This window comes from Apteryx rowi, unplaced genomic scaffold (assembly GCF_003343035.1).
Source record: "Apteryx rowi isolate R43461 unplaced genomic scaffold, aptRow1 scaffold_10, whole genome shotgun sequence".
In the NCBI taxonomy this organism is placed as follows: domain Eukaryota; kingdom Metazoa; phylum Chordata; class Aves; order Apterygiformes; family Apterygidae; genus Apteryx; species Apteryx rowi.
Window position 1 is genome coordinate 3,295,309 of NW_020447197.1, and position 23,078 is coordinate 3,318,386.

At 38.6% G+C, this 23,078-nt stretch overlaps 1 protein-coding gene across 7 annotated transcripts in view; it reads right to left on the bottom strand.

Annotated features, from left to right (window-relative positions):
- NLGN1 (neuroligin 1) overlaps positions 1-22,719 on the bottom strand; it is a 315,661-nt gene extending 292,942 nt beyond the window's left edge. For 3 of the 7 annotated variants that reach the window (XM_026061184.1, XM_026061165.1, XM_026061157.1), the window contains exons 1-2: positions 21,992-22,484; positions 21,506-21,565 (exon numbers count right to left, since the gene is read on the bottom strand). In XM_026061184.1, the coding sequence (XP_025916969.1) occupies positions 21,506-21,565; positions 21,992-22,484 (553 nt within the window). Of the gene's footprint in view, positions 1-21,505; positions 21,566-21,991; positions 22,485-22,667 lie in introns of those variants that run through there. The other 4 variants (XM_026061196.1, XM_026061191.1, XM_026061174.1 and 1 more) reach the window with 2 other exon arrangements.
- Between the last annotated feature and the right edge of the window lie 359 nt (positions 22,720-23,078).

The following is a 23,078-nucleotide window of genomic DNA, read 5'->3' on the forward strand; positions in this document are numbered from 1 at the left end:
ATTAAAATAATACATGTATTGTGCTCCTTGGCATGTTTATTTCATACGAACACCAATTTATGCATTAGCTACAATGCTAATTAGAGCTTGCACTGTTGTACTGTCTGCTACGGTAAAGCTTTAAACTAGACTAATGCTTAATTGTGGAAGATCAAGTAGATAATTCTTATTGTTGCTTTCTTAATCCAGTGTTAATACAATGCATAAGAAAATGTAACTACATTTCCTCCGGTATGCCGCAACAGAATTCAAGTGAACGCATGCTATCATTCAGCAACAGTTAACATATGAAAATGGTAACATTTTTCAGAAAGAAAGTTTGAATTGTGGCTTTGGATTATAAATAATGCAAATAAGTATAGTTATGAAGTGAATTTTCTGCCATGAGCAACACAGTAGCATCCTATAGATTATTACTATAAAAATCTACAGAATTTAATTGTGAATTATGTCACTTTAATGGTTCTTTAAGAAATTGACTTCTGCCTGTACTGCAGGCAGATCTTTTTTCTGTGCTAATCACATAAACTCTTAACTAATCTCTCTGACTTCAAAGGGATGAAGATTTTGCCCTCTTTTTGTGATAGTCTACAGGAGTTCCTCTTAAAGCTACCATAAAGACAACATTTCCTCATTTCTGTATGAACACATATTTTCCTGTTCTTTCTCAAAAGCTTCCCCTGTTAGATTTTCCATGCGGTTATGAGATTTACAGGACCTATGGGGACTCTTCATTTGTATTACTCTCTAGAAACTCTACTGAAATAACGTTAAGGCTGCTAAGACAAAGACTCAGAGGTTAGGAAATACCAGAATTAAGTTAAACTAATCTAGTTTGGCCTGTTATGCAAAAGACACAGTCTATAATTACACGTTCACCTCCTACCCCATACCTGCTTCAGAACATGGAAGAACATAGGTCCTCAGGCAACAACTTTCTTTGCATGACAAAATAATGCATTTCTCTTAATCTTACTTTGACAAACAGCTAAGAGGTCTTCACTGAACTTTTCCAACAAAATCCATCCTGAAGTTGACACCAGCACAGATGATTTTAAATGGTTCAAACTTAAGAAAAAGCAGCAGCCATGTATCATGATGGGAATGCAAACAATACTCAGGGACACTAACACTACACCTCATCAGTTGTCACAAAAGGTCCAGTGACACAGATAGAGCCAAAAGCCATGGTGGATCTGCCACCACGCACCTCCCGAGCCTGTGGTGTCCATCAGGAACAGARTGACCACTCCAGGACATGCCCTAAGTCCCATGTTCGTACCCAACGTCCTCAAAACCAGCTCCCAAGCCACGGCCAGTGCCTGAGTGAAGCTGTGCAAGTGTTTCCCAAGCCAACAAATGCGATGTGCTACCCATGGTCAGCAGTGGAGGATATGCAGGATACTGCCACTGATGCTCAGCTCAGGACCTCTGCCATCAACCTCCTCCCAGAGCCCCCATGGGCTACGATTCTCGTAGATTATCCATTGCCACTTTGGGACTCCACCACGATTGCTATGCCTTATTAAACAGCTACCACGTTTCATTTGAGCAAAAACTACTTTAGAGAGGCTGATGATTCCTGTATACTTGTTCACAAAGCACTCTGGGATTAAAGGTGTTGCTCTTTTTTATTTTTAAAAATAGAGACATTCAGTGTCCACATAGTATGTTCCACGAATGTCATGTATCATGAATGATTAATTACTTTGGAAGTGTAAATATTTATGGTCATTGTTCAAAGGCGCAGACTATCTTCTGCTCTAGTCTTTAACTTTACATTACATTTTGCTGCTACCGACACTTAAGCTTCTGTCAGTTTTTCCATTTTAAATGACAACTTTTTTTTTGCAGTGTTTATCTTCTGCCATTACTTTCCTGCTGTGATTTATGACCAAAATTCTCATTCTAAAAAGAAATTCAAAGAGGCTGAGCCAGTTTAAAGATGACCTACAAAGGAAAAAAAAAAAGAAAGAAAAGAAAAGAAATGAAAGGATTGTGCCATTTTTTTTTTTAGAGATGTGGGCTGGGAGAACTCTAAAGAAGTCTGGAAAATGAGGAATTTTAAGCATCTCAAAAACAGTCAGAGAGTTAATTTTAAGTTCTGAATGGAAGAATGCTAAGAATAGCATGGGGTGTCATTCCCATTCTCTTAAGTAAAGAGATGAAGAGAACCAAGGTATTTTTTCCTGACCCCTAAAAAGCAGAGCTCCAGGATTAGCTAAATCAAATACTCCCCTATGTCCAAGATAAGCAAAAAGAAAGTTATGATTAAAATGCTACACCTCTCAACAGTTTTTATACACATGAAAAAAGCCATAGCCCATTTTTTAATCTTTCTCCCCAGTCACAGGTATAATTACTTTTTAATGTTTGTATGAGGCACTTTAGCCAACATATCTCAAATTGCCATAATAAAATCATACAGTTAATAGCTGTTTTCTACTTTCTAAAAGCTACATGTGTATATGAGTGAGAGWGAGAGATGAAAACAAATGTATTTGTGTTGCCACAGCGTCCCTGCTTGCCGTACCAGCGGTAAAAACTGCGACAACTAACAGTGAAATTGTGCCTTCTCCTTCCACCCTCGCAGCGGCGGGCTGCCTCTCCTCCGGCTCCTTCCCCGCGGCGTCAAGCCCCAGACGCCGAAGGGAGCCCATGAAGAGCCGGGGCATAAGGAGAGCCGGAGCTAACCTCCGCACAACCTGGAAAACACCAGGACACGAGACTGACGGCAAAGCCTCCCTCGAGCTCTTTCCCACCCCGCGATTCCTGCGCAAATTACCAGCGGCTGGGCCAAAATACTTTGGCCGCAATGGCTCATCTCTTGGATAAACTCTGCTTGGAAAGAGCATTCGCGTGTACCGCTTCCCTTGGTATCTACTGCTCCACAGAAGTTACGATTTTTTGTATTCCGTGAGAAATCTGAAGAGTACCATAAAGTCTCATCTAGAGCAGGACACAAGACGTGGACAGGAAGGCTGATATAACATGGCAGAAGCACTTCTGAATGCTCCATTGTAATCCTTGGCATTGCACTGTTGTTAATTTTTTATACTAGCACAGGATCAGATAGAGTTTTTTGTCTCACTTGTTTACTTTATGCATTTCTGTCAGCCTGAGTAATGAAAAGGAAGAAATCAGTTCACTTTGATTTCAGTTGGACGCAAGTCAATTTTGGTCTCAGACAATCCTTTGTTAGAGCATGACAGAGTATTTGAGATACAGAAATCCGGAGATTTGCCGTTTAATAAAAGTTAATAGTATTTAAAACCCCCAAAATGTATTCTGAGCTTTGATTTTATATTACCTTGATTTACCAAATCTAAAAATTAATCTTAATTTCAACTAACAATACTTGTTTAATATACAAACATACATATTCCGTACTACCATTTTGCCAATGACTTCAGCTACTACAAGGTGACTCCCAAGCACTAAGTAATCAGTAGGTTATTACAAGTCTGTCTTATAATTATTTAATCTGAATACCGTTTTGTTAAAAATATAACACAGCTTTTTTCTTATTGCTTGAAAAAGATAAAAGAGAAAGAAAATCTACATCTGCCTCCGGAAAATGCCAGGTACCAGAGTTCTTCAGCAGCTCTCCGCACTCGGAGCAGAATTTCACCAGTATGTGCACAGAGACACAGACGTATCCAAAAATGCAGAGAGAAATGAGCAACATATTCTATTCAAAAAGCACAAACAATTTTAACTGTAAAAACCACTACAAAATATTCCCAAAGTGGAAAACGCCTGATGGCCATTCTGCTCTTAACACCTATACCTCCTAAGTTACATAGCTTTTTAGAAAGTTGAATTTTTAATCAATGAGAGTTCTTTCACTATTCACAAGAAACGAGGGCAAGATCATATCAGAATCTGGATTACATCAGACTGGCAGCACGATAAGGTCAATTGGGGATCAGACTTTTGCTAATTCAGGTCTCTGTTTTATTACCATGAAGAATTACTCTGATTCACTAAAAGGAGCAAAACAATAAAGCAGCTCATCCCTGCCTACCACGGACCATAAAATGAATATGGATATTGAAAAGTCATGCTCATAGAAACACTGGAATTAATACAGTTGTCACTGTACTCCACACAGCCCAAACCTCCTTTTAAAAATTTTGGGTCATTAAGGTAACATAGAAAACTTAAAGTAAGTACAATGATTTTGTCGCATCGGCTGCCAGAACGAATGACATGACAACTCCAAGAAAGGCATAAGTCATTTTTCTCTTTTCTCTGAAGGAAGTATTGTCTCAAGGCAGACAGTTTGGATCCAAATCCGAATTTCTCCACTGCTCAAGGTGAAACCCAGATGCGCTGTTAAGGCCGGCTCCACTTTCAAAGTCAGTTATCAGGGACATTTGTTCTTCCATTAAAACTGCTAAGCAGTTAGCACCTGCTTGAACAGTCAGCATTTTGGGTCGCGTCACTCGATCTGTGAAGTCTCACACCAAATGCCGCTAACAAATAATAAGCACTTGTTATGTGGAACGGCATTTCATCAGTGCCAGGTGCAAACCCAGCAGATCCAGCGTTTGCAGCTAGTGAAACGCTGCATTTTTCCCACTTCTCTGAGCTGAAAGCATGATAGGTACAATACAGTTTGCTCTGTAGCTTGGGCATGTTTAACATTATGACTCAAATGTGAATGTAATTTTGGTGGGATTGTTTCCTATTTTTTTTCAGCATAACATGAACGCCTTTCTATACACATGCAAATATAAAGCCGTACAGGTGACACGCTGAAAATATAACTGAAGTTTGTGCTTTCATAAAAGCAATTAGCAATCCCTCAAGTTGCAATAGATGACAGAGTCTCAAGAGCATTGCTTCCCCGGCAGTGAAGTAACTGCAACCTACATTACAGTCAAATGTTCTGTTCTTTAATGCTATTTTGTTATAACAGGCAAGTACAAGGTTGGTGATTATGCATTTATTCACTCGTGTTGCTTTTGGCTGATCTTTTTGTCCASAGCCTAGACACATACACTCCACTCATGTATTTTAAAATATCCCCTCTTAAAGTTAGTGAAAAGAAAATTACAGTAAACGAGCAAATAAATGCAACTCCGAGTAGAGAAGGACAACAGCACTATCGGCAATGTCCTTTTAGCTCTAACTGCTCAGGGTGAAAGTAAAGGAATACACAACTACGTGGCTTGCTCAGAATTCCTAAAGCAAGTGTAACTATGCCTATGCTRTAACAACATTATGACGAGACTTACAGACATTTTACAACCACTTTAAACTATCAAAGCAACATCAAGAGGCTTTAGGGTCCTTAGGAATCATCCCTCCAGTATCAGCAAATGGGACAAATCCTGCTCTCGTAATAGTTGATGACAACACCGCCATCAGACAAATCTTTAAATTAATGGCTAACTTGAACTACACACGGATAATCCCCAGGTTAAGCAGCTTCTCACCTGCTTAAAATCAGGAGCACCCTTAAGTGAGGGCCTTAAATGAGTGCAGACCGAGTCTCTGAACATATAGGTGCAGCTCCTTAGTATGATGAACAGCACTTGATAGAAAAGAACTGATGCCCGAGTACGAGGTTAGAGCAGCCCTTTGTTCTAAGCATAGCAAGGCGAGACAGCGTCTCACCCAGACAGCCTTTCCGCTAGGCAGGGATTTGTATTGCGGGTTTTTTCCCCTTTGCTATTGCCAATTATTTCATCACGTATTCTACTATATGATAATCCCTTAATTCTTGTGATCTCCATTGCAGCAATTGTAGCACTCAATATCTGTACGGTACCGCACAATACACAATATCAGGGAATAATGTCAGCATTTGTGGATTTCTGTAAGCAAAGCATAGCCTATTCACCTCTGGTTACTCTTCGTTGTTTACATACGCTTTTATTCCTTGTGCTCATCCTTTCATATATCTAAAATGAAAATCTTATTAATAAAGGTCGAAATTATAATGCTTTTACATGAGTTCAAAGAACAGCTTCAGTGTGCAGCTCATGCAGCACTTTGCAATGTGCCGCCACTCTATTGCCTCTGGGAAGGATGGAAATACAGGGCTACCATCGCTGGACCAAAGGTGGCCTTGAGCTAGGGGCTGAATGTGTTACTAATCCCTCTGAATGGGCCATTTTCCATTGTTTCATATGACTTTAGAAAACAGATACTAGCCAGCTCACACGGAGCTAGCCATGGGAGAAAGCGACCTGTCTGATCGTGTAGGTCCCAATGTGAAACACACTCGTGCTTCTGCCACCCATTGAGTTAAATGATTATATTCGGTCGCTGAAAGAGCACCACTAAGACGCTGAGTGGTAAACACACAAATCAGGTCAATCCTTTTGCTTTCCTTGTAATCCCCGGGCGTAATTTGTTACCGGCTTTTACTGCTTGCTGCCTCCTTCTCCTCTTCCTGCACTCTGTGCATGCACCCGAGCACTCTCGCTCTCCTACTCCTTCCCACCAGGTATTACRGCAATGCCTTCTTACCCAAACTCCTGTACTCTACACTGCTTTACTACATCCACTGGCTCTATATCTTCACCTCTGTTGTCTTTTCTTCACTGTAAATTCTCCAGAGCAGGGAACTTGTTTTCTCTAAGTTTGTACTAAAGCCTGTAAATTTACAGCACTCTAGGAATGTTTGATAACAGCACGTAAATAATTAATAAAAGCTGCAGCAATCCTTTCTTTTCCTGTATTTGGAAGCTGTAAGGCAGCAAGTCAAGTGGGAGGCAGAAAATATTTCATGGGCTAATATAAGTTTTGATTTTCGCCCTATAGGGGGTAGCTGACTGACAAATACTTTCACTTAGGAAAGATCGGGATTAAGTTGTGTAGGAATTAAAGACAAGAAGCATTGCTTCAGCTACATGAACCATAAAAGCAGCCCAGGAGCATCATAAACAGCCTGGCTCAAAATATAAGCATGTGATAAAAAGAACGGGATGTTTTAATTTCAGCTCCGCATCACATGCGGCTTTTCTCCGTTTGCAGGAGTCCACTCTCTTGTCCTAGATTCTCCATCTTCAATATAAAGGAAGATTTTAAAGGAGATTGTGGCAAATGAATAACTCATGATTTTTCAGCCTTAAAGAGGTGGTAAATGTTTTTAAAAAGAAAGGGATGCAGGAGAAGCAGGCGGAAACATGAAATAAGCACAAATCAGAGAGAATAATGACTGAATGAGACCAGGAAACAAAGGAAATATAGGGAGGAAGGTAAAAGAGGTTTGTTACTGTAGGGGTGGCTGTGATACAAGACAGCTATGCAATTATTCAGAGAAAATAAAAATGGAGGGGAAAAAAAGGGCAGAAAGATATTTTTGAACCATCTCAGGCACAATTTTCAAAGTCTTCTACAAAACATCAAAATGTTTCTACCTCTAACCTCTAAATGTATCTACCTCTAAACTTATTTCTGTTTGTCTTTTAGATCTGGAGCTTTGGGCTTGGTCTCATTAACCTTCATTTGAATTTTGCAGTTGACTTTGATGCAGCCAAGAATTTATCCCCTGAGTGCAAACAGGTACRGGTGCTTTCCGCCAGGGCACAATGGAAAGGACTTTTACAGATTTTTGTGCTCTCAAAATTATCAATAATATAATCCTGATGCTTATGTCGGTTTTGCAGCTAAATATCCTAGTTGATGAAGGCAGTCAAGTACCTTGGCAGCAAAGAATAGTAACTGCACTCAAATAAATTTGAACCTGAAAAGTGCAGGGACAAAACCAGAAGCTAACATGTCTAGCACTGAATGTTTAATCAGACAAGACATCATAAAACCACAGCAAAAAATAATTGTCGAGGGCAGTAAATTACTTGATTTTAGTGCAGTGAAGTCTTCAAAATTAGTTCTTCTTTAGAACAGACATAATGAGTAGCTTCAGAATAGATATTGGCACAGCAGGGCACACAAAAGCCCTGATTAGCTGCTACATGGCAAAATCTTTAGCTAATATTTATTCTATTTTAGTGTTGATTTCTGACCTTTCCTCTTTGACTTTTGTTGGTCAAAATCCAAACCTTCTTGGATTTATTTAATACCAGATAACTATTTCTAAACTACCAGGATGTTAAGTCACATGCTCCCATTAAAGATGACCAAAAAAAAACCACTGTGAAGTGCATTTTTTCCCACTTTTTCAACTTCAGCTAATTCCTAAGTAGCAAGTAAAATTCATAACAGTTGCAATGTCCTTGTGATGCAACAGGGATGAATTTCTTGAACTCACTTTTGGGGAGAAAAAAGGATTCCAAACTTTTGACCATACTAGTCTAGTTCACACAGAGGAGGAAGTCCTTCTTAACCTGGACCTTACAAAAACACTGTGGACTGTCATCTCAAACCAGATTCTGATGTCCCTCACCTTCATTTAAAAAAAGAGTAGAAATACTGCAGCCTCAAACCTACACTTCTATAAAAGTGTTCAATAAGAAAAGATTTGGACACAATCTTGTTCTAGATTTTAATACTATGACAATGAAGCTTCTGCTGCCTTTGTAACTCCTAAATCAGTGATAATCCCACTTTTTTTTTTCAATTCTTTGCATTTACAATTAATAACATGGGAAAATATTTCATTATATTCCAGAGCTCTAGCTGCAGTTGTAATACTTTATGACAGCTTCCTCATTGATTGATTTACGTCCACAACTCCTCTTCCAAGAGCTTCCTTCCCAAATTAAACATGCTAATGATTTTCTATGCAAAATTTAACAACCTAATAGGCTGAACAAGTCAAATGAAAATTCGCTAACTGTTGCCTTTGATGTATATTATTCTGCCAATTCTCTCATGAAAACAGTACATTAGCATTGGCTGCAGTACTTACTAAAATATACGTATAAAGAAAGGCTTATATATATGTATATCTATATCCACACCCACAAAAAAATTACACTGCAGGCTGTAGAAAGCACTACCTCAAGGCATAGGACAGACACAATGGGCTATTATACACTGGACAACCATTTTTACAGGAACCCTGAAAACAAATAGCTAGAGAATAATCACATTTATCCGAATAAGCTAGTGTCGGTTCACAACATTGGCTCATGCAACAAAAGTAGTCAAAATAAGATTACATAGTCAAAATAACTTATAGAGAATGAGATAACAGAGACAGCAAAGGATGGTGGGAGAGCAGGTGGCCTTCCTGCCTAACCCCAGAGATTTCAAATTAGTTCCCTCAAGAGACTAACAAGAAGCCCAACTGCTCAAAAAAAAGGAAGATCTCCATGTATTTTTCACCTAGAGTACATGCAATAATGCGTTTTATCCTATGAACAGCACCATACAGAGAACTTTACCATGCAGGGACTCTGCCCTCCAGCTCAGTCCTGAAGCCGAGGCTCCTAGCCACTGTGGGTTTAACTCACATAATAAAACAGCACGCAAACTATAACAAAGCATAAATATTCTTTAAAGACATACAGTGACATGGGATTACTTTCCATTGCTTTGTCTTTAAAGGTTTGCTTATAATGATTTGATAATCCAATCTAATTGACCTCTCCAGGTACTTCGATGGCTCTAATCACTGTAGCATCTGAATAGTGGAACCGATCTATACTTTATCTCCAGATTTAATAAATAAATCTATACTTGAAATAGAGTCACACGAGTTCACAAGACAGAGAGGGCCAGATGCGGCTTGGCTACAGGAGGAGTGAAGGAATGGGAAAAGGCTAGCGAGGACCAGAATGACTTCAAAGGGAGATTTGGCTTTTTGTTAAATCTCTCCTTTGCAACCAAACTCCACTTGAACAGTGCATTTCTGGGGTTACAGAAGTCATGAGGAAATGTGACATGATTAATGAGGGAAGAACCAAAAGCAAGCTCCTGTCTATGGCCTGCTTGCCTTCAAACTGTCTTCTCTGCAAGCGTAAAGTAAAGGTAATTATTATTATAGTTTCTTTATTCTCTTCCAAGCTAGCACTTCATCAGCCTGAAAACTATGACATTTCCGGAACGTGTTTCAATGGCTTCTTAACCTTCTTAGTTCCCGAGTGCCATTGCAATGGCACACTGCATTTAGTTAGAGAGACTTCAGGAACGAAGAAGTTAACATCCCAAATTGCTAATAACAACAGTATTCCCTGAGCCAGATAACCACTCACATGGAATTTCAATCCAAAGTCACCTAAAATTCAAAATAAACCAATGTATTTCTTTAAGGAAGTGACAGCATTTAGAAGAATATTCATAATTCAAACAACAGGCCAAAACTTGACCTACTGCTGACTTATCTATTTTTAATCAAGCAATATCTAGGGCTAGCTTCTGCTCGGCTTTAGGTCAAATGTATTTTTTGAGATATCCAAATGATAATATGATAAATGCCCAAGTACTGCACAGAAAGTTGCAACAGTCAGACCACTTGTACAGTATAAGGAATATGGAGTATTTCTAGTAAATCATTTGTTTCTTCCTCTTTCATCTGACTGCTCCTTGTTGTGCTGATACTCAGCCAAATTAGCTTGTAGTTTAGCATGTCAAAGCTCTGGGCTGAAAAATGACAACTAATATGTTTGCAAACTCTGGAGAGAAAAATGATTTTTGCCGCTTAAAACTGCGGGGTGGACTTCCGAGCTGCCTTCCTCTTGGTCTTATTTTGCCTAATGGGAAAAGGCATTTAAATCCCACTTGCATGCTTGGTTTGGGCCCTGCCTCGCAGCGCACACCTGCTTCAGGGTGCATCGGGAACCTTCGGCTCACTCAAATCCCCTTCCTGCTTCTTTCAGCTCCTCTTCTGTCACCACGCTCACCGCTGCAAGTGAATGCCCCTTTCACGCCTAACCACATTTTAGCAGTCATCTTTCAAAGTAACGTCAGAAAAAGAAACAAATCAGCCTGTCAAAAACACATGATTGTTCCACAGTTCAAGGGGTGATGTTGAAGGACACATAATATAATGCACACAGACGGGGAAGTGAGGAATTGCTGCTCACAGAGTGGGATTCAGGATGGGGGGCTTCTGTTGAGGCTCTTCAGCAATCAGCCACATCTCTATAAAACTCACGCATACATTTCCTAAGATCTGGTATAATAATGTGCTTTTGGCCAGATAATACCTTCGATACTTAAAGAATCGCAACTGAAACACTGCAAGAATTGCCAGTAAATCAAGAGCTTTATGGCACTTCAAAGAAAAGACAATTGAGGCACCTTTTTTTTCCTCTTACTTTATATGAGACTCAATCTACAGAGACTTCATGTAAGAGAGACTGCAGGTGCTTCAGCACTTAAGTAYAGCAATTATTTTTTGTTTCAAAAGTTATTGTTTATAGCATAAGTAATCCATTTGCCATTAACAAATGTCTCGGTTAACGACTGGAAAGTGCAGAACACAAACTTAATTCTCCTTGTTGTTCCACATGGTGCAGTGGTTAATTGATTCACATAAAGGGCTGCTTCATGTGAGCTTAGCATGGAGAAACAGGCAAAGRACTAAGATTTTGAAATCTAGGTTTACAGCCTGATGATTTCTTGTGAAATTTCCTGAAATAAACCTGCCTCTACAGCAGTCATATAAAGTTATATACAGTGATACTTCATGGATCCAAAGCGCTATATATATAGATCGTGGGGCACCATCATTAATAGAAGCAGTTTCAGAGTAGGTAAGTGTGTAAAATCTCCCATAGTATCTGTTTGGCTCACATAAGTATCTTAGTTTCGGCCTTCAGCAACTAAATTCAGATTAAAAAAMCCCAAAATCCTATATCTTCTTAGCACTTTAAAAGAAATTCATATCCATATGAAAACATATGAATCAATATTAATTTTGAAATGAAACAAGACAAACTACACTAGCTCTCCTTTGATCTTTCAAATCTGCTTACGASTATGACCACACACATATAAACGCATATGTACACAAATGCACCTTTCTTATTTCCTTACCACTGGGTCACTCTTGTTAACCAAGACCATTACTTTGGGAATCCCAACTCTTAGAGGCTAAACTTTCACTGGTTCAGATAGCTCCAGCTGGTGCAGAGTATATTTGATTTACATGTTCACTATACTAATAGTAATATATTAAAGAATAGTATACTAAAAAGCAAAAAGAAGCGTTGGCAAAGATTAGAAAAAACCCTGCCAGGGCACTGCAATGCCACCTGACAACAACAACAACAGTGCTCAGTTTCTGCTGAAAGGGCAGCAAGTCCTTAAAAAAATGCAACAAATGTCTGAGCAAATCAGTTCTCCTATCAGCTACCTCAGCAGGGAACCATGAGACAACTCAGTGCAACCAGGGAGCCTCCTCCAGGCCCCAGGCGCACCATCCTTCCACAGCCCAGTGCAACGTAAGGCATCACAGCTGCCTCCAAGATATCCCACCTCTTGGAAGTCTGTTACAGGACACTAATAACCCCAAAATTCTGCAGTACAGCAGATCCTGCAAGCTCTTCTTAATCAGTTGTGCACTGATTAAGTCAGCTGGTGCAAATTTAGTAAATTAAATAGAAGGTTCATCTAACTCACCTGAAGTAAATAGGAAGAATTTGCATGAATCATTCCATTAACAAAACTGGGAGCAAAGATTGGAGGAAAAGCTCCAGCTGGGAGATAAGCAACCAGGTGCAAGAAAGATCTTTGGCCTCTCCAGCTGGTTCATATGTAGCTCCATCCAGAACCAAGGCCAGATGGAGGGGTACTGCCTTTAGACAGGAAAACCAAGGCAGGTGTCATGGTAGGATGGCTGCACAGTTGATAATCAGGCCATAACTGCACTGCAATACACCTATCACTTAGGAACAATCTATATTAGCTTTAAAATAATAGAATGATAAAATAACCTGAAAAAATATGTATGCTTTTGGCTCATTTTCAATGACTTGTAAAATTAAGTCAAGGGAGAGAGGAGAGATCACTATCCTACAGGACATTGACACAACAAAGGAGGAAAAAGGCATAATCCTGAAGTTTTGATAAATTCTGGCATATGTAATGCTTGTCCATCATCTCCTACCCGCTCTACAGGAGARAAAAGGAGCTGCTTGGTAGGGCACCTTCATATTTGTCCTGCTTAATGCACTGCCTGGGCTTGGAGCATCATATGGACCTGTGCTGCAAGAGGAACTTTCTCTCTCTTTCCCCAACCCCTAGAAYTTCACTAATTGGGCCCTCCATTAAAACTCAGCACCTATGAAAAGCTCCACAGTCCCAGACCAACTGTTGGTTCTTCCCTCCCTGCAGAAGGAGAAGGATGGTTGAGTAGAGAACATTCTTTCATGTAGATCCTATTTTGCTCTGGGCTGAGCCTTCTAGAAAGATTCAGCAAGCCATGCAGTCTTCTTCTTACACAATACACCTTTCCATTAAAAAAATCTACAGACAGCTTTTAGGTGTAAGAATATGGAGAACAGAAAGTAATGACAGGCAATAGAGACAAATGCTCTTCCGTAAGCTCTGCAAAAATCTTTTCTCAAAATAACTTTGGAGAGGTTTGACTGCCAGTTCATGATGTGGATGAATCACTTCTGATATTTCTGATAAAACAATATTCAAAACTTCAAAATCACTTCCAATTCATTTATGCCACAGTTTAATTAGGGCTTCTGCAACATGGTAAAAGGACGTCATTATCCCCTATAACTGTATAATAATTACAATTTTAATGAAATAATTGCAAGTACACTAGATGTGTAGATATAATTATGGTAATTACATAAATACCTGATGTTCACCTAATAATTAAAGAAGGCCTTTACAAAAAGGGTGAAATTTAATAAATGGAAGCTTGCCAGAAAACAAATACAAATATTAAATGGCTGTCTYTTTCCTATATAGAGAGAATCTAGTAAGCTGAAATCTAAGTATGATAAAATGATTTTTCCACACATTATAAAATAATATAAGGCTAAAGAAGTTATTTAAACAAATATTAAATCATACTGAGAGACGTCAATGCTTTGCCCCTGTGGGGCCTGATCCAAAACCACTGAAGTTAATACAGCCCTAACCTAATAATCCTATGATARCTCAGCATCTCACAAGAGACTGGATTGCGAATTATCATTGAGAGAAACAAAATGTGAATAGCACTTACAAAAGCATAAAACCGTGTTCCGACTCCTCTGCAGTATAAAGAGGCAGACTCTAGACTGCAAAATACTTGGGGAAAAGGTGCCTGTGCCGAGTTCTCGACAGCTGCGAAGGGGCTGCCAGCCTTCCTCCAGGGCAGGGCACACCGGCACAGCCGCTACGGGCGCTCGCCCATCGTGCTGCCCATGATCTTCTCCCCATATGTGTCTTTTTGGTTGGACCTACTGTCCGTCTCACAATAAAACAAAACAAAAACCACACCTGAAGGCTTGTTCCCCCTAGGTCCCCCTCGGTGGACAGACCTTAACAAGGCAATAGTAAAGGGCTTCCCAACCTTTAAACAGCTGAAGAATGAGAAATTAATCGGCAAGGTAATTTTCCTTCCTGTCACATACCTAGGACTGAACTTACTATGTATTTACTGTATTATTAGTACGAATAAGAAAGACAGAAGCAGGAAAGGAAATCCTGCAGCAGAGGAATTAGCAATATGATTTGCTGTTGCTGCTTGAGTCTGATACCATGACAAAAACATGGAAGGGAAAATCAGCTCCAGCACCTGCCACGATGCAGCTTCCATATGTCTTGCAATCAGCAAGCGATCAACAGGAACCTCTGGATTCACTTAAAGCAGCCCTAGGGTGGCTCTGACTTAGGCCAGAGACCATGTTGGTCCCTGAAATGTGTTAGAAGGTATGTGCACACATGGCTTAAAGTCAGTTTTGTCCCACTTCTCTTGCCTTGCTCAGTGCTGCTTCTTTTTAGGATAAAGTTTCATTACTACAAGCATGAAAAAATAAAATAACAGATATTAATATTAAGCCAGAAGGATGTGATTTGACATTCCAAAAACAAATCTCATTTATGTTAAGCTCATTAAAGCAGTGGGGTTCTGAATGCAGAGTGTAATTAATAATACTATACATATCAAAGTAGAGAAAAAATAAATCAGTGAAAGGAGGAGTAAGGCATGTAAGTTTGACAACATAAAGCAAGTAAAAATGAAGAGAGCTAAAGAATTATATGTGAAAAGAATTTGAAAAAAAATGTAAAATGATACTGGAGCAATATTCAAGTTATAAGCGGATTATTAACACTGTAATTGAGATGATCTTTAAGAATGGCTTGACACATGTAGGCATCATGTTTCAAGCTTCAAAAAATATGCAAAGAATACTAAGAATATTTGTATCCCTGTGTGTTACAAGGAAACAAAGAAATGAAGAGCATGAACACAGGGAAAAGCAAAAGAATAACAATAATACAATCAAGGAAAAAATAACAAAAATGAAAGCAGAAAATCCTAGTTATCAAAAAGCCATATTAGTTACTCAAACATTCTTTCTGAAAATGTACACATATACTTCTATATCTATTTTTTCTAATACTTATCCAATCTGTCTTTAAGTGATAAATTAGGAAAGAGCAGATTAAAAAAAACAAAACAAAACAAAACACATCATGGTTGTTTCCTCAGTACAACTGCTCCAAATCGAGAAAGGAAAGGGGAAGAAGCACAAAACAGCTTTATTCGATTTAGTGTTATCTGGGTAGCAGTACTATTTTAGAGCCTATGTGTGGGAGGATGTAGAAAATGAAAAGTAAGCAGTAAAATAAAGGACAATGGATGGAATTGGACCAGAATTTAAGACCTGTTAGAGTTCCAAGCCCTGTCAAGGTACATGAACAAAGYACTGACAGCCCGGTGAGTGCATGGTCAGCAAGAGCTCACAGCCTGAGCAAAAATAGTCAGACATGTAGAGACGACTCTGACCAGTGTTGATGGCATTAAAGACGACTGGAGTCCTAAAATGCAGTCTGCAAAATCTTCTCTTGTCAAGCACTGGCTCACCCAGAAAGAAAACCATAGAAAATACATCAGAGTTTAAGCATTTTATGTTATTTCAAATATGACATAACCCTACTGCACATCTTTGAAAAATGCTGCTAACTGACACTAACAGCTTTAGATTGTGAAAGGATGAAAAGGTCTGTACAAGACAATGTTTGCTTCGTTATCTTCTTCCATGTATTACTAGTATAATAGGAAACGCTGCTGTGGTATCTGAGGAATGAAAACCAGGAACAAACAGTACTTGCAGTAGAAAAATGGTTTCTTAGTGCATGGCACTAGAGTTTGGGATCATGGACAAGATTTGTGCCCATTGATGCCGCGGGAATGAATTTTGGCCTGAGGAGGCCAGAATGAGTTTCAGAGCTCTTCAGCCAGCAGCCAACAGGGGCGAATAGGGGCAAAATTTCAAATATATACAGGCATCTACAGACACAAATATACTCCAGACATAAATAATATCTTATGAATTTTCAAAATGGCCCAATTACGATATACACTGTGATCTCTGTGAGCCGTGACACTCACAATCAAGTTGCCACAAGCCCTGGTAATGGTCTGCAAATGTGTGTTCTTAGCCCACTGGAAGTGCAAAATAACATGACATAGCTGAGCCCACAGTGATGCAGGCTCACATTTTAGACTTCATACCTCTCATTTATATAACCATTAATATGTCTTTATGGAGAAAGACCATCTCAATCATTTTTCAACAATATGGCATCTACAAGCCAATTAGTTTGGTATACTTTCTACATTAGATATTTAGAATAAAAGAATAGGACAATCAATTGACAAATTTTGCCAGGGGAAATACAAATTTTACCAGATCTAAGCTAGTGCTTTTCTAGTTGACTTTAGAGTTGTAAAAAGGCATGCAGAAATAAGTTCATTTAATAAAGTCTATAGGAACTGCATATATTGCACAGAAGCAAGAAAAAAAAATTAACCTCTGAGAATTATTTTTCCTGTTCTGGGAAGGGATTTTTAGATTACATGAGACAAAACACTAACATTTCTAAAGAAAGGGTTATTTAAAATAAATAAAGAAAACCTATTTCTACATTGTATCACAAAAGGGCAAAATATAAGTTTTAAAAATATTCTGAGAGGCTACTATAAGATCAAATGTGCACAGAAGCGTACATAGACATTGTTTTTTTCCCAGATGAGAAATAAATAAAAATGGGGTAAGCAGAAGATAGGTATGACTAGCCTTCAGTTAGGGATCCCAAGATATTCCTTTTGCCCTTTCCTTTTCAATCAATCTGACCTTTAAAAAGAACAAACCAGCTGAGGCTGATGTGCATTTTTCACTATAGGGGATAGGTCCTCAGATCCTGCTGAAGTTAGCTAATGTGGAAACCAGCTGAAGGAGTCATTCTACCTTTCCCAAGATTTAGGCCAAGCCAATCAAAAGGTTGTCTCACTGATGTATGAAGAATTCTGAAGAATGCAGAGCATTCATTGTATGCAACTTTATCTAAGCCACTACCAATTTTTATTTCAGGAAGAGTATGTAGCAATGGGAACTAACTGAAGAACTTGAAGATCTGCTCTTCCCTGGGTAAAATTCCTCTTTCCAAAATTTGATAAAGTAGACATTTCTGAGGTAATTAAACTGCACTGGAAGAAACATCCTATACAAGCAAAAGGGATCAGGCTTAACTGGGCTCTTATCAATTCTACTTTAATGCCTAAAAAATGTTTCGTACTGCTAAGTTTAAAAGCCTTAAAGTTATCAGCAGCATTTATGAATCACAGTTGGTGCAAGGTATTCTCTATTGAAAATGATGAATTTTCAATGCAGGGTGAGTTTACATTACTATAATTCATATTTCACTTCCATGAATATATTTGTACATATGTATATATGTTACTGTGCACCCAAGACTGCCATACCCCAGAAAGGACAGTGATGGGAGCTGTGCTCTCTGAAAATCAAGTAGCTCATTAGCAGTCATAAATATTAATAGAGCTGTCTACTTGTACACTCTCAAATGAGGTAGTTTGGATCATGATTCTCTGCATTTTAAATTTATTCAGTGCACCAGTCCAGACCAACTAGACTAAAAAACACAGTCCATACATGAAATCTCTGTTGGGCAGTCTCTTAGCCATTGGTAATTCCCAAACATTTGATATATACAAGCAAGGATCAAGTCATTTCTTTTCTTATTCCACTCCCAACTCTCCTAGAAATACTAATCTATCCAAAACTGTATGGGCTCAGTTCCATGACATTCAGTATATATTATAGTCTCTATGAAATGCACACTTCCACATCTTCAAATACAGATACCTTCAGGCAACATGAAGGCTTTTGTACAGGCTCATAACGAGAAGCATCCTGTCACGCCAAAGTGCAGAACACAGAATATCTGGAGTTTCTTTGAGTGGTCACATTAGTGATGATTTTCAAACATTATTTATATAACTGTCATTAGATTTTAAAGTTGCTATTCATGTTGTAATCTCTGTTACAAGGCAAAGAACTGGATATACAATATTAAACAAAATATAGGCATGCAGCTAAAGCAGGATGTACGCTCCTCCTAAAAGATAATGAGTTACCCTGTCATTCTGAAACAGAAGTAAAACTTTCATGCTGTGTCTATAAAAGTAAAGTGGAGATCTGAAACACTAAATAGAGTCTTTAGGAATTTCCTAGAAAAGATGCAAATGTTTGACATGCATTCAGGAAATTACCGCATGATCAAGAATATAAAAAAATATCGGTTGGTAAAATGGTGTTATCTAGGATGCAATCTAGGTTCTATGAAAATTTAGAACTGCAGAAGCTAGYCCTTAGGGAAGGCTTAATGAGATGCCTTTTTATAGATTTCCTAAAACCAACCCTAGAAAATAGAGGGGGTTTTAGTTGTATGCATATCCATAACACACAATCAGTAACCTCAGACTTTCATGTACGTATTATTAAATCAGTAAATTAAAGATAAAGTATACTGAAATAGAAGTAACCGTGTTTAACAAGAGGGATGTTGTCTTGCCTTGTTCCTATTTCACCCCGTTGCCATCCTAACATTTTGTAGTCTCTGCAGTGTGCATATCACAGTCGCACCAACACATGGTAGCGGTTACAATTCCTGCTATAATGTCTAACATGACTTGCAGATAAAATTGCCTTCATTTCCATATCTATCCTCATCAGATTACTTCCTATTCTTCAAAATTTTGACTTTTCTTATGTCCCTCAACTAAGTGGTGTTACTGATTTAATTATCTAATAAGACCTACTTCATGTAACAAGAAAGCATTAAACAATATAAAAGTGTACTGTTGGTGGTTCGGTCATTTACATACCTTTTATTATGCATTTATATACTCTTTATTAGTTAAACAGATGGTGCAAAATTCTACCTGTCCATTTTTCTATTTTCTCTTTTCAGTAATTTTCATTACTAACCAACTATAACGAGTGCAACCTAAAACCAGGAAAAGAGTGGCTATTGCTTCTTCCTTCTTCTTCCTCACACAACACTAATGCTATTTCCAACTGGTGTCGCTGCTAAGATGCCACTTACCTATTGCAACTTTGTTCTACCATAGGATTCCTTCTCCTCCTCAGTATGAAGACCAACAGCCCAGGTACAACCTGAGGCAGGTAGAGGTGAGTAGAAAGTGAATTACTCTGAGAACAAGGATTACTACAGCTAYGGCAACTGCCCAAGCAGAAGGCCTTCAGGAGTTGTCTGCCCTCGTCAAAGGGAAGAGATAGGCTTCTGCTGCTTCTTCTTGTACTCTGCAGTAGATAATGAATTCAACTGGAAAGGTAACTACTGAATTTCAAATAACTCTCTCTTTATCCTCCTTTAGACTCACAAGACAATAAGCATGACTTTCCTCAGCTACCGGGCTCTCCCTGTCTTTATTTTGGCTGTTTTTCTGCTTTTTTTTTTCTTTCTATTCTCTAATAGGAAAAGCTTCCTTCTGAGAACTATGATGGAGATCTGCATCTTTATTTATGACTCTGTGAATCAATGTCTGGGTGATAGGAAGTGAAAGTTGCTCAGCTGATTACACATGCTTGATGAACTGCGTAATAACTGCTGCAGCACTGCACATTAATTGAATGCATATAAATGACAGCAGTTATTCTAACTTGAATGATGTGTGTGAAGAAGAGACATTGCTCACAGCACACTGATTATCTTTGTTTCCAACTTTGGGAATCCAGCTAGAAAACAATGTCATTTTTACAGCATTGAGCAAAAAATTCTCAATAGGAAGTATTAAAAGTTGACTCAAAGCCAACGCTTTAAAAACAAATTTCCTTAATTTAAGTTACTGAAAGTAGATTTAGACATCTAAATAAACATATGTTGAGCAACTACAATTAAGAATTAATAATTAAACATCAGCTAAAATTAACAGTCAGTAGGAGCTGTACGAGCAAAAATTTTGGAAAATAAGGCCACTTTTATCTAGATGCCTAAATATGGTCTTAGAAACCTAATTTGACTTTACAGAGTTTAATTTTGTCCAACTCTAAACAATTTTGTGCTATGACACTTTCCTAAAATGTATTTGTTCTGAAATATCAGGGACATAGGCAACTGATATTAAAAATATCAGTTATAGCTAATAGACAACTGTGCATTTCCGCACTGCTCTTTGTTTACCCTAGAAAGTATTCTAGATTTAAAGGTAGTTCAGCAATTAAATAAGACATTAATTTAAAGAAACTAATGTAAAACAAATGTGTGAAGTAGTAGAAAATTAGTACTTTAAACTATTACCAAATGCCGGCTTTAAACAAGCACCAAAATACACCTTCTATACCGCGTATCAATGGCTTTAGGAATTTGCAAATGTTCACAAAGAAATCTGCAAATTCTCCCATACTATCTACAAAACACTAAAACGTTAGAAGCCAAGTTTCCAAAGTTTCCAAAGCAGCCAAATTCCCAAAGTATCATGTCACAACATGTTAACGTTTCCCAGCACCCATATTAAGAGACTTCTGGCTTTATAAAGAAAGCCGTAATCACACAACAAAGGAAACCAGCCCTCACTTTTTAAATGTGTAAATGAAAAGGAGAAGTGTTTCACATATACATTCTAGGAAAGTTAACACTGTTCCAAGAAAACAGCGTGTATCATGTAGGAAGTCAACTTAGCTTTGCAGTTCTTCTTAGCTGTAATGTGCAATCACCTTTACACTACACCACCGCATTTGGGGCTGTGGAGGTCTGCCAACATCTTCAGCGGCAGCTGTGCCAGGGCCCCGGCATACGGGCCACCCCCTATGCATGTGTATATGATATACTGTATCTACACACGAGTGACTCTCCTCTAAACCACGAGGCCAAGACGCAGGATGAAAGCTGTCAACAGAGTCAGCATTAGACAGTGAAAGAGATACAATCAGGTGTAACCGAGTTCAGGCTTTATAAATGTTATCTTCTCATCTGCTTTACATGGTCCTCTATTTAAATCTCCTTCTGGCTTTATTAGGACAAGAAACTCCCTAACTGTTCACTTCACAACATCAGTAAATCAGCCTCTTTCAGCTGTGTTATTTGTTCTTCCTTTGCAAGGTTTCGATTTTTCCCCCATTTTTTTTGTCCACTTTATACATACCTCCTTTTCTACAAATTTTCTTGCCGGGTTTTCTGGCACATTCCTTGGATATTCTTTTGACTGAAAAATGAATAGAAGACTAGAAAATAACATGGAGCTCCATCACAGACAGTAGGAGCATGCAACACCACTATCTAACTTAAATATGGCCTGCTTGATTAGGTGCGGAAGATTCTCAACTCGTTGTGCCTGCACATGCAATGGATAAGATGTTGATGCATCTTCCCAGAAGTCAGCGGGTGGCAATGAGAATTAGATACCAACTTGACCTAAAATACACGTGCTGTGGGAGAAAAACAATGAGTATAGACAGAAAAACAAAATAAAGGACAGATGCACACACAGAAAAGCAGCATGCATACACATAAAATGCTGGCAGGCAAACAAGGAAAGCCATGCATGCTACCAGTAAACATGAATTAATATTGTTAGAACTTAGAACAGGAAAATAAAAAGATCTCCCTGTTTCGCCTTGTATTAACTCACCATCCTCGGTTGGGACATAGATATTTAAATAGAGGCAGTCTTCATTCTGATCTTGTACATAGGTGGAAACTACATCCAAGTTATTAGTAAACCACACGGGAAGCATGACTTCAGGCAACCTGCCTTCTATAATGTTCTGGGGACACACTGGAGCAAACTGAGTGGTATTTTTGATATCTGCCCAGGGAGACGGAGGCTCAGGAGGTTGGAAGCGGCGCTCCCCTGTTGGAGGGGCAGCATATGGAACCCCAAGAAACTGAATAACAGGCCCCAAAATTTCATTATTAAGTTCCTTCTTAATCCCTCTTATCTTGCCATAGTTGGTGGTCACCACTGGGTTGGTATCATCCAATTTTTGGGAGGACACAGCTGCAGCGTGAAGCAAAAATCCAAGTGTACAAAGAGCAAAAGTGGCATTCAATCCCATGTGTAACAGGCGGACTATCATCGCTCTCCATACACAGTTCAGCCACATGGATCTTGGAAAGGCCATGGTCCCACATTAGTTGTGTAACTACAGTGAAGCAATCTTATTTGTATCCACTGGCGTAAAAACAGGGCGACCAAAGGAAACGGATCAAGTTTCCTAAATAGGAGCCTGTCAGAAAAATCTCAAAAGGCTTTTCATGCGGTAAGTATCTTCCATTGATTTCACACTTATTGAAGCTGCATCTTCACTCAGCACTATTTATCAGACTACATCCTATTGACAATTCTGTTTTCCATAGTAGCAATATGAAGAGAGCGGCCATTTACTGCAGAATCCCCTCTTATAAATCAAATCCAGTTAGCCGCAGGTCTATATCCTGGAGAAAATGAAAATAAATCATTAGTATGAAAGAGCTAATATGAGCAGAGTGATAACTAGATGTTTTACAAGTTATGTACATACATTAATAGTTGCTAGAGTCAGGTAAGTAAAACTGTTCTAGTTTATGGTTCCATGGAATGGTGGGTGAAGCTCTGATTACTGGATTATCTGTAATGTCGCCCATTGAATTTACAGACATTTTCAGAAGAAAGAGGTCTCACAGAAAATGCATTTTAAAAATTTACCTTTTTCAGAATAAAAAATTGCTGCCAGGTC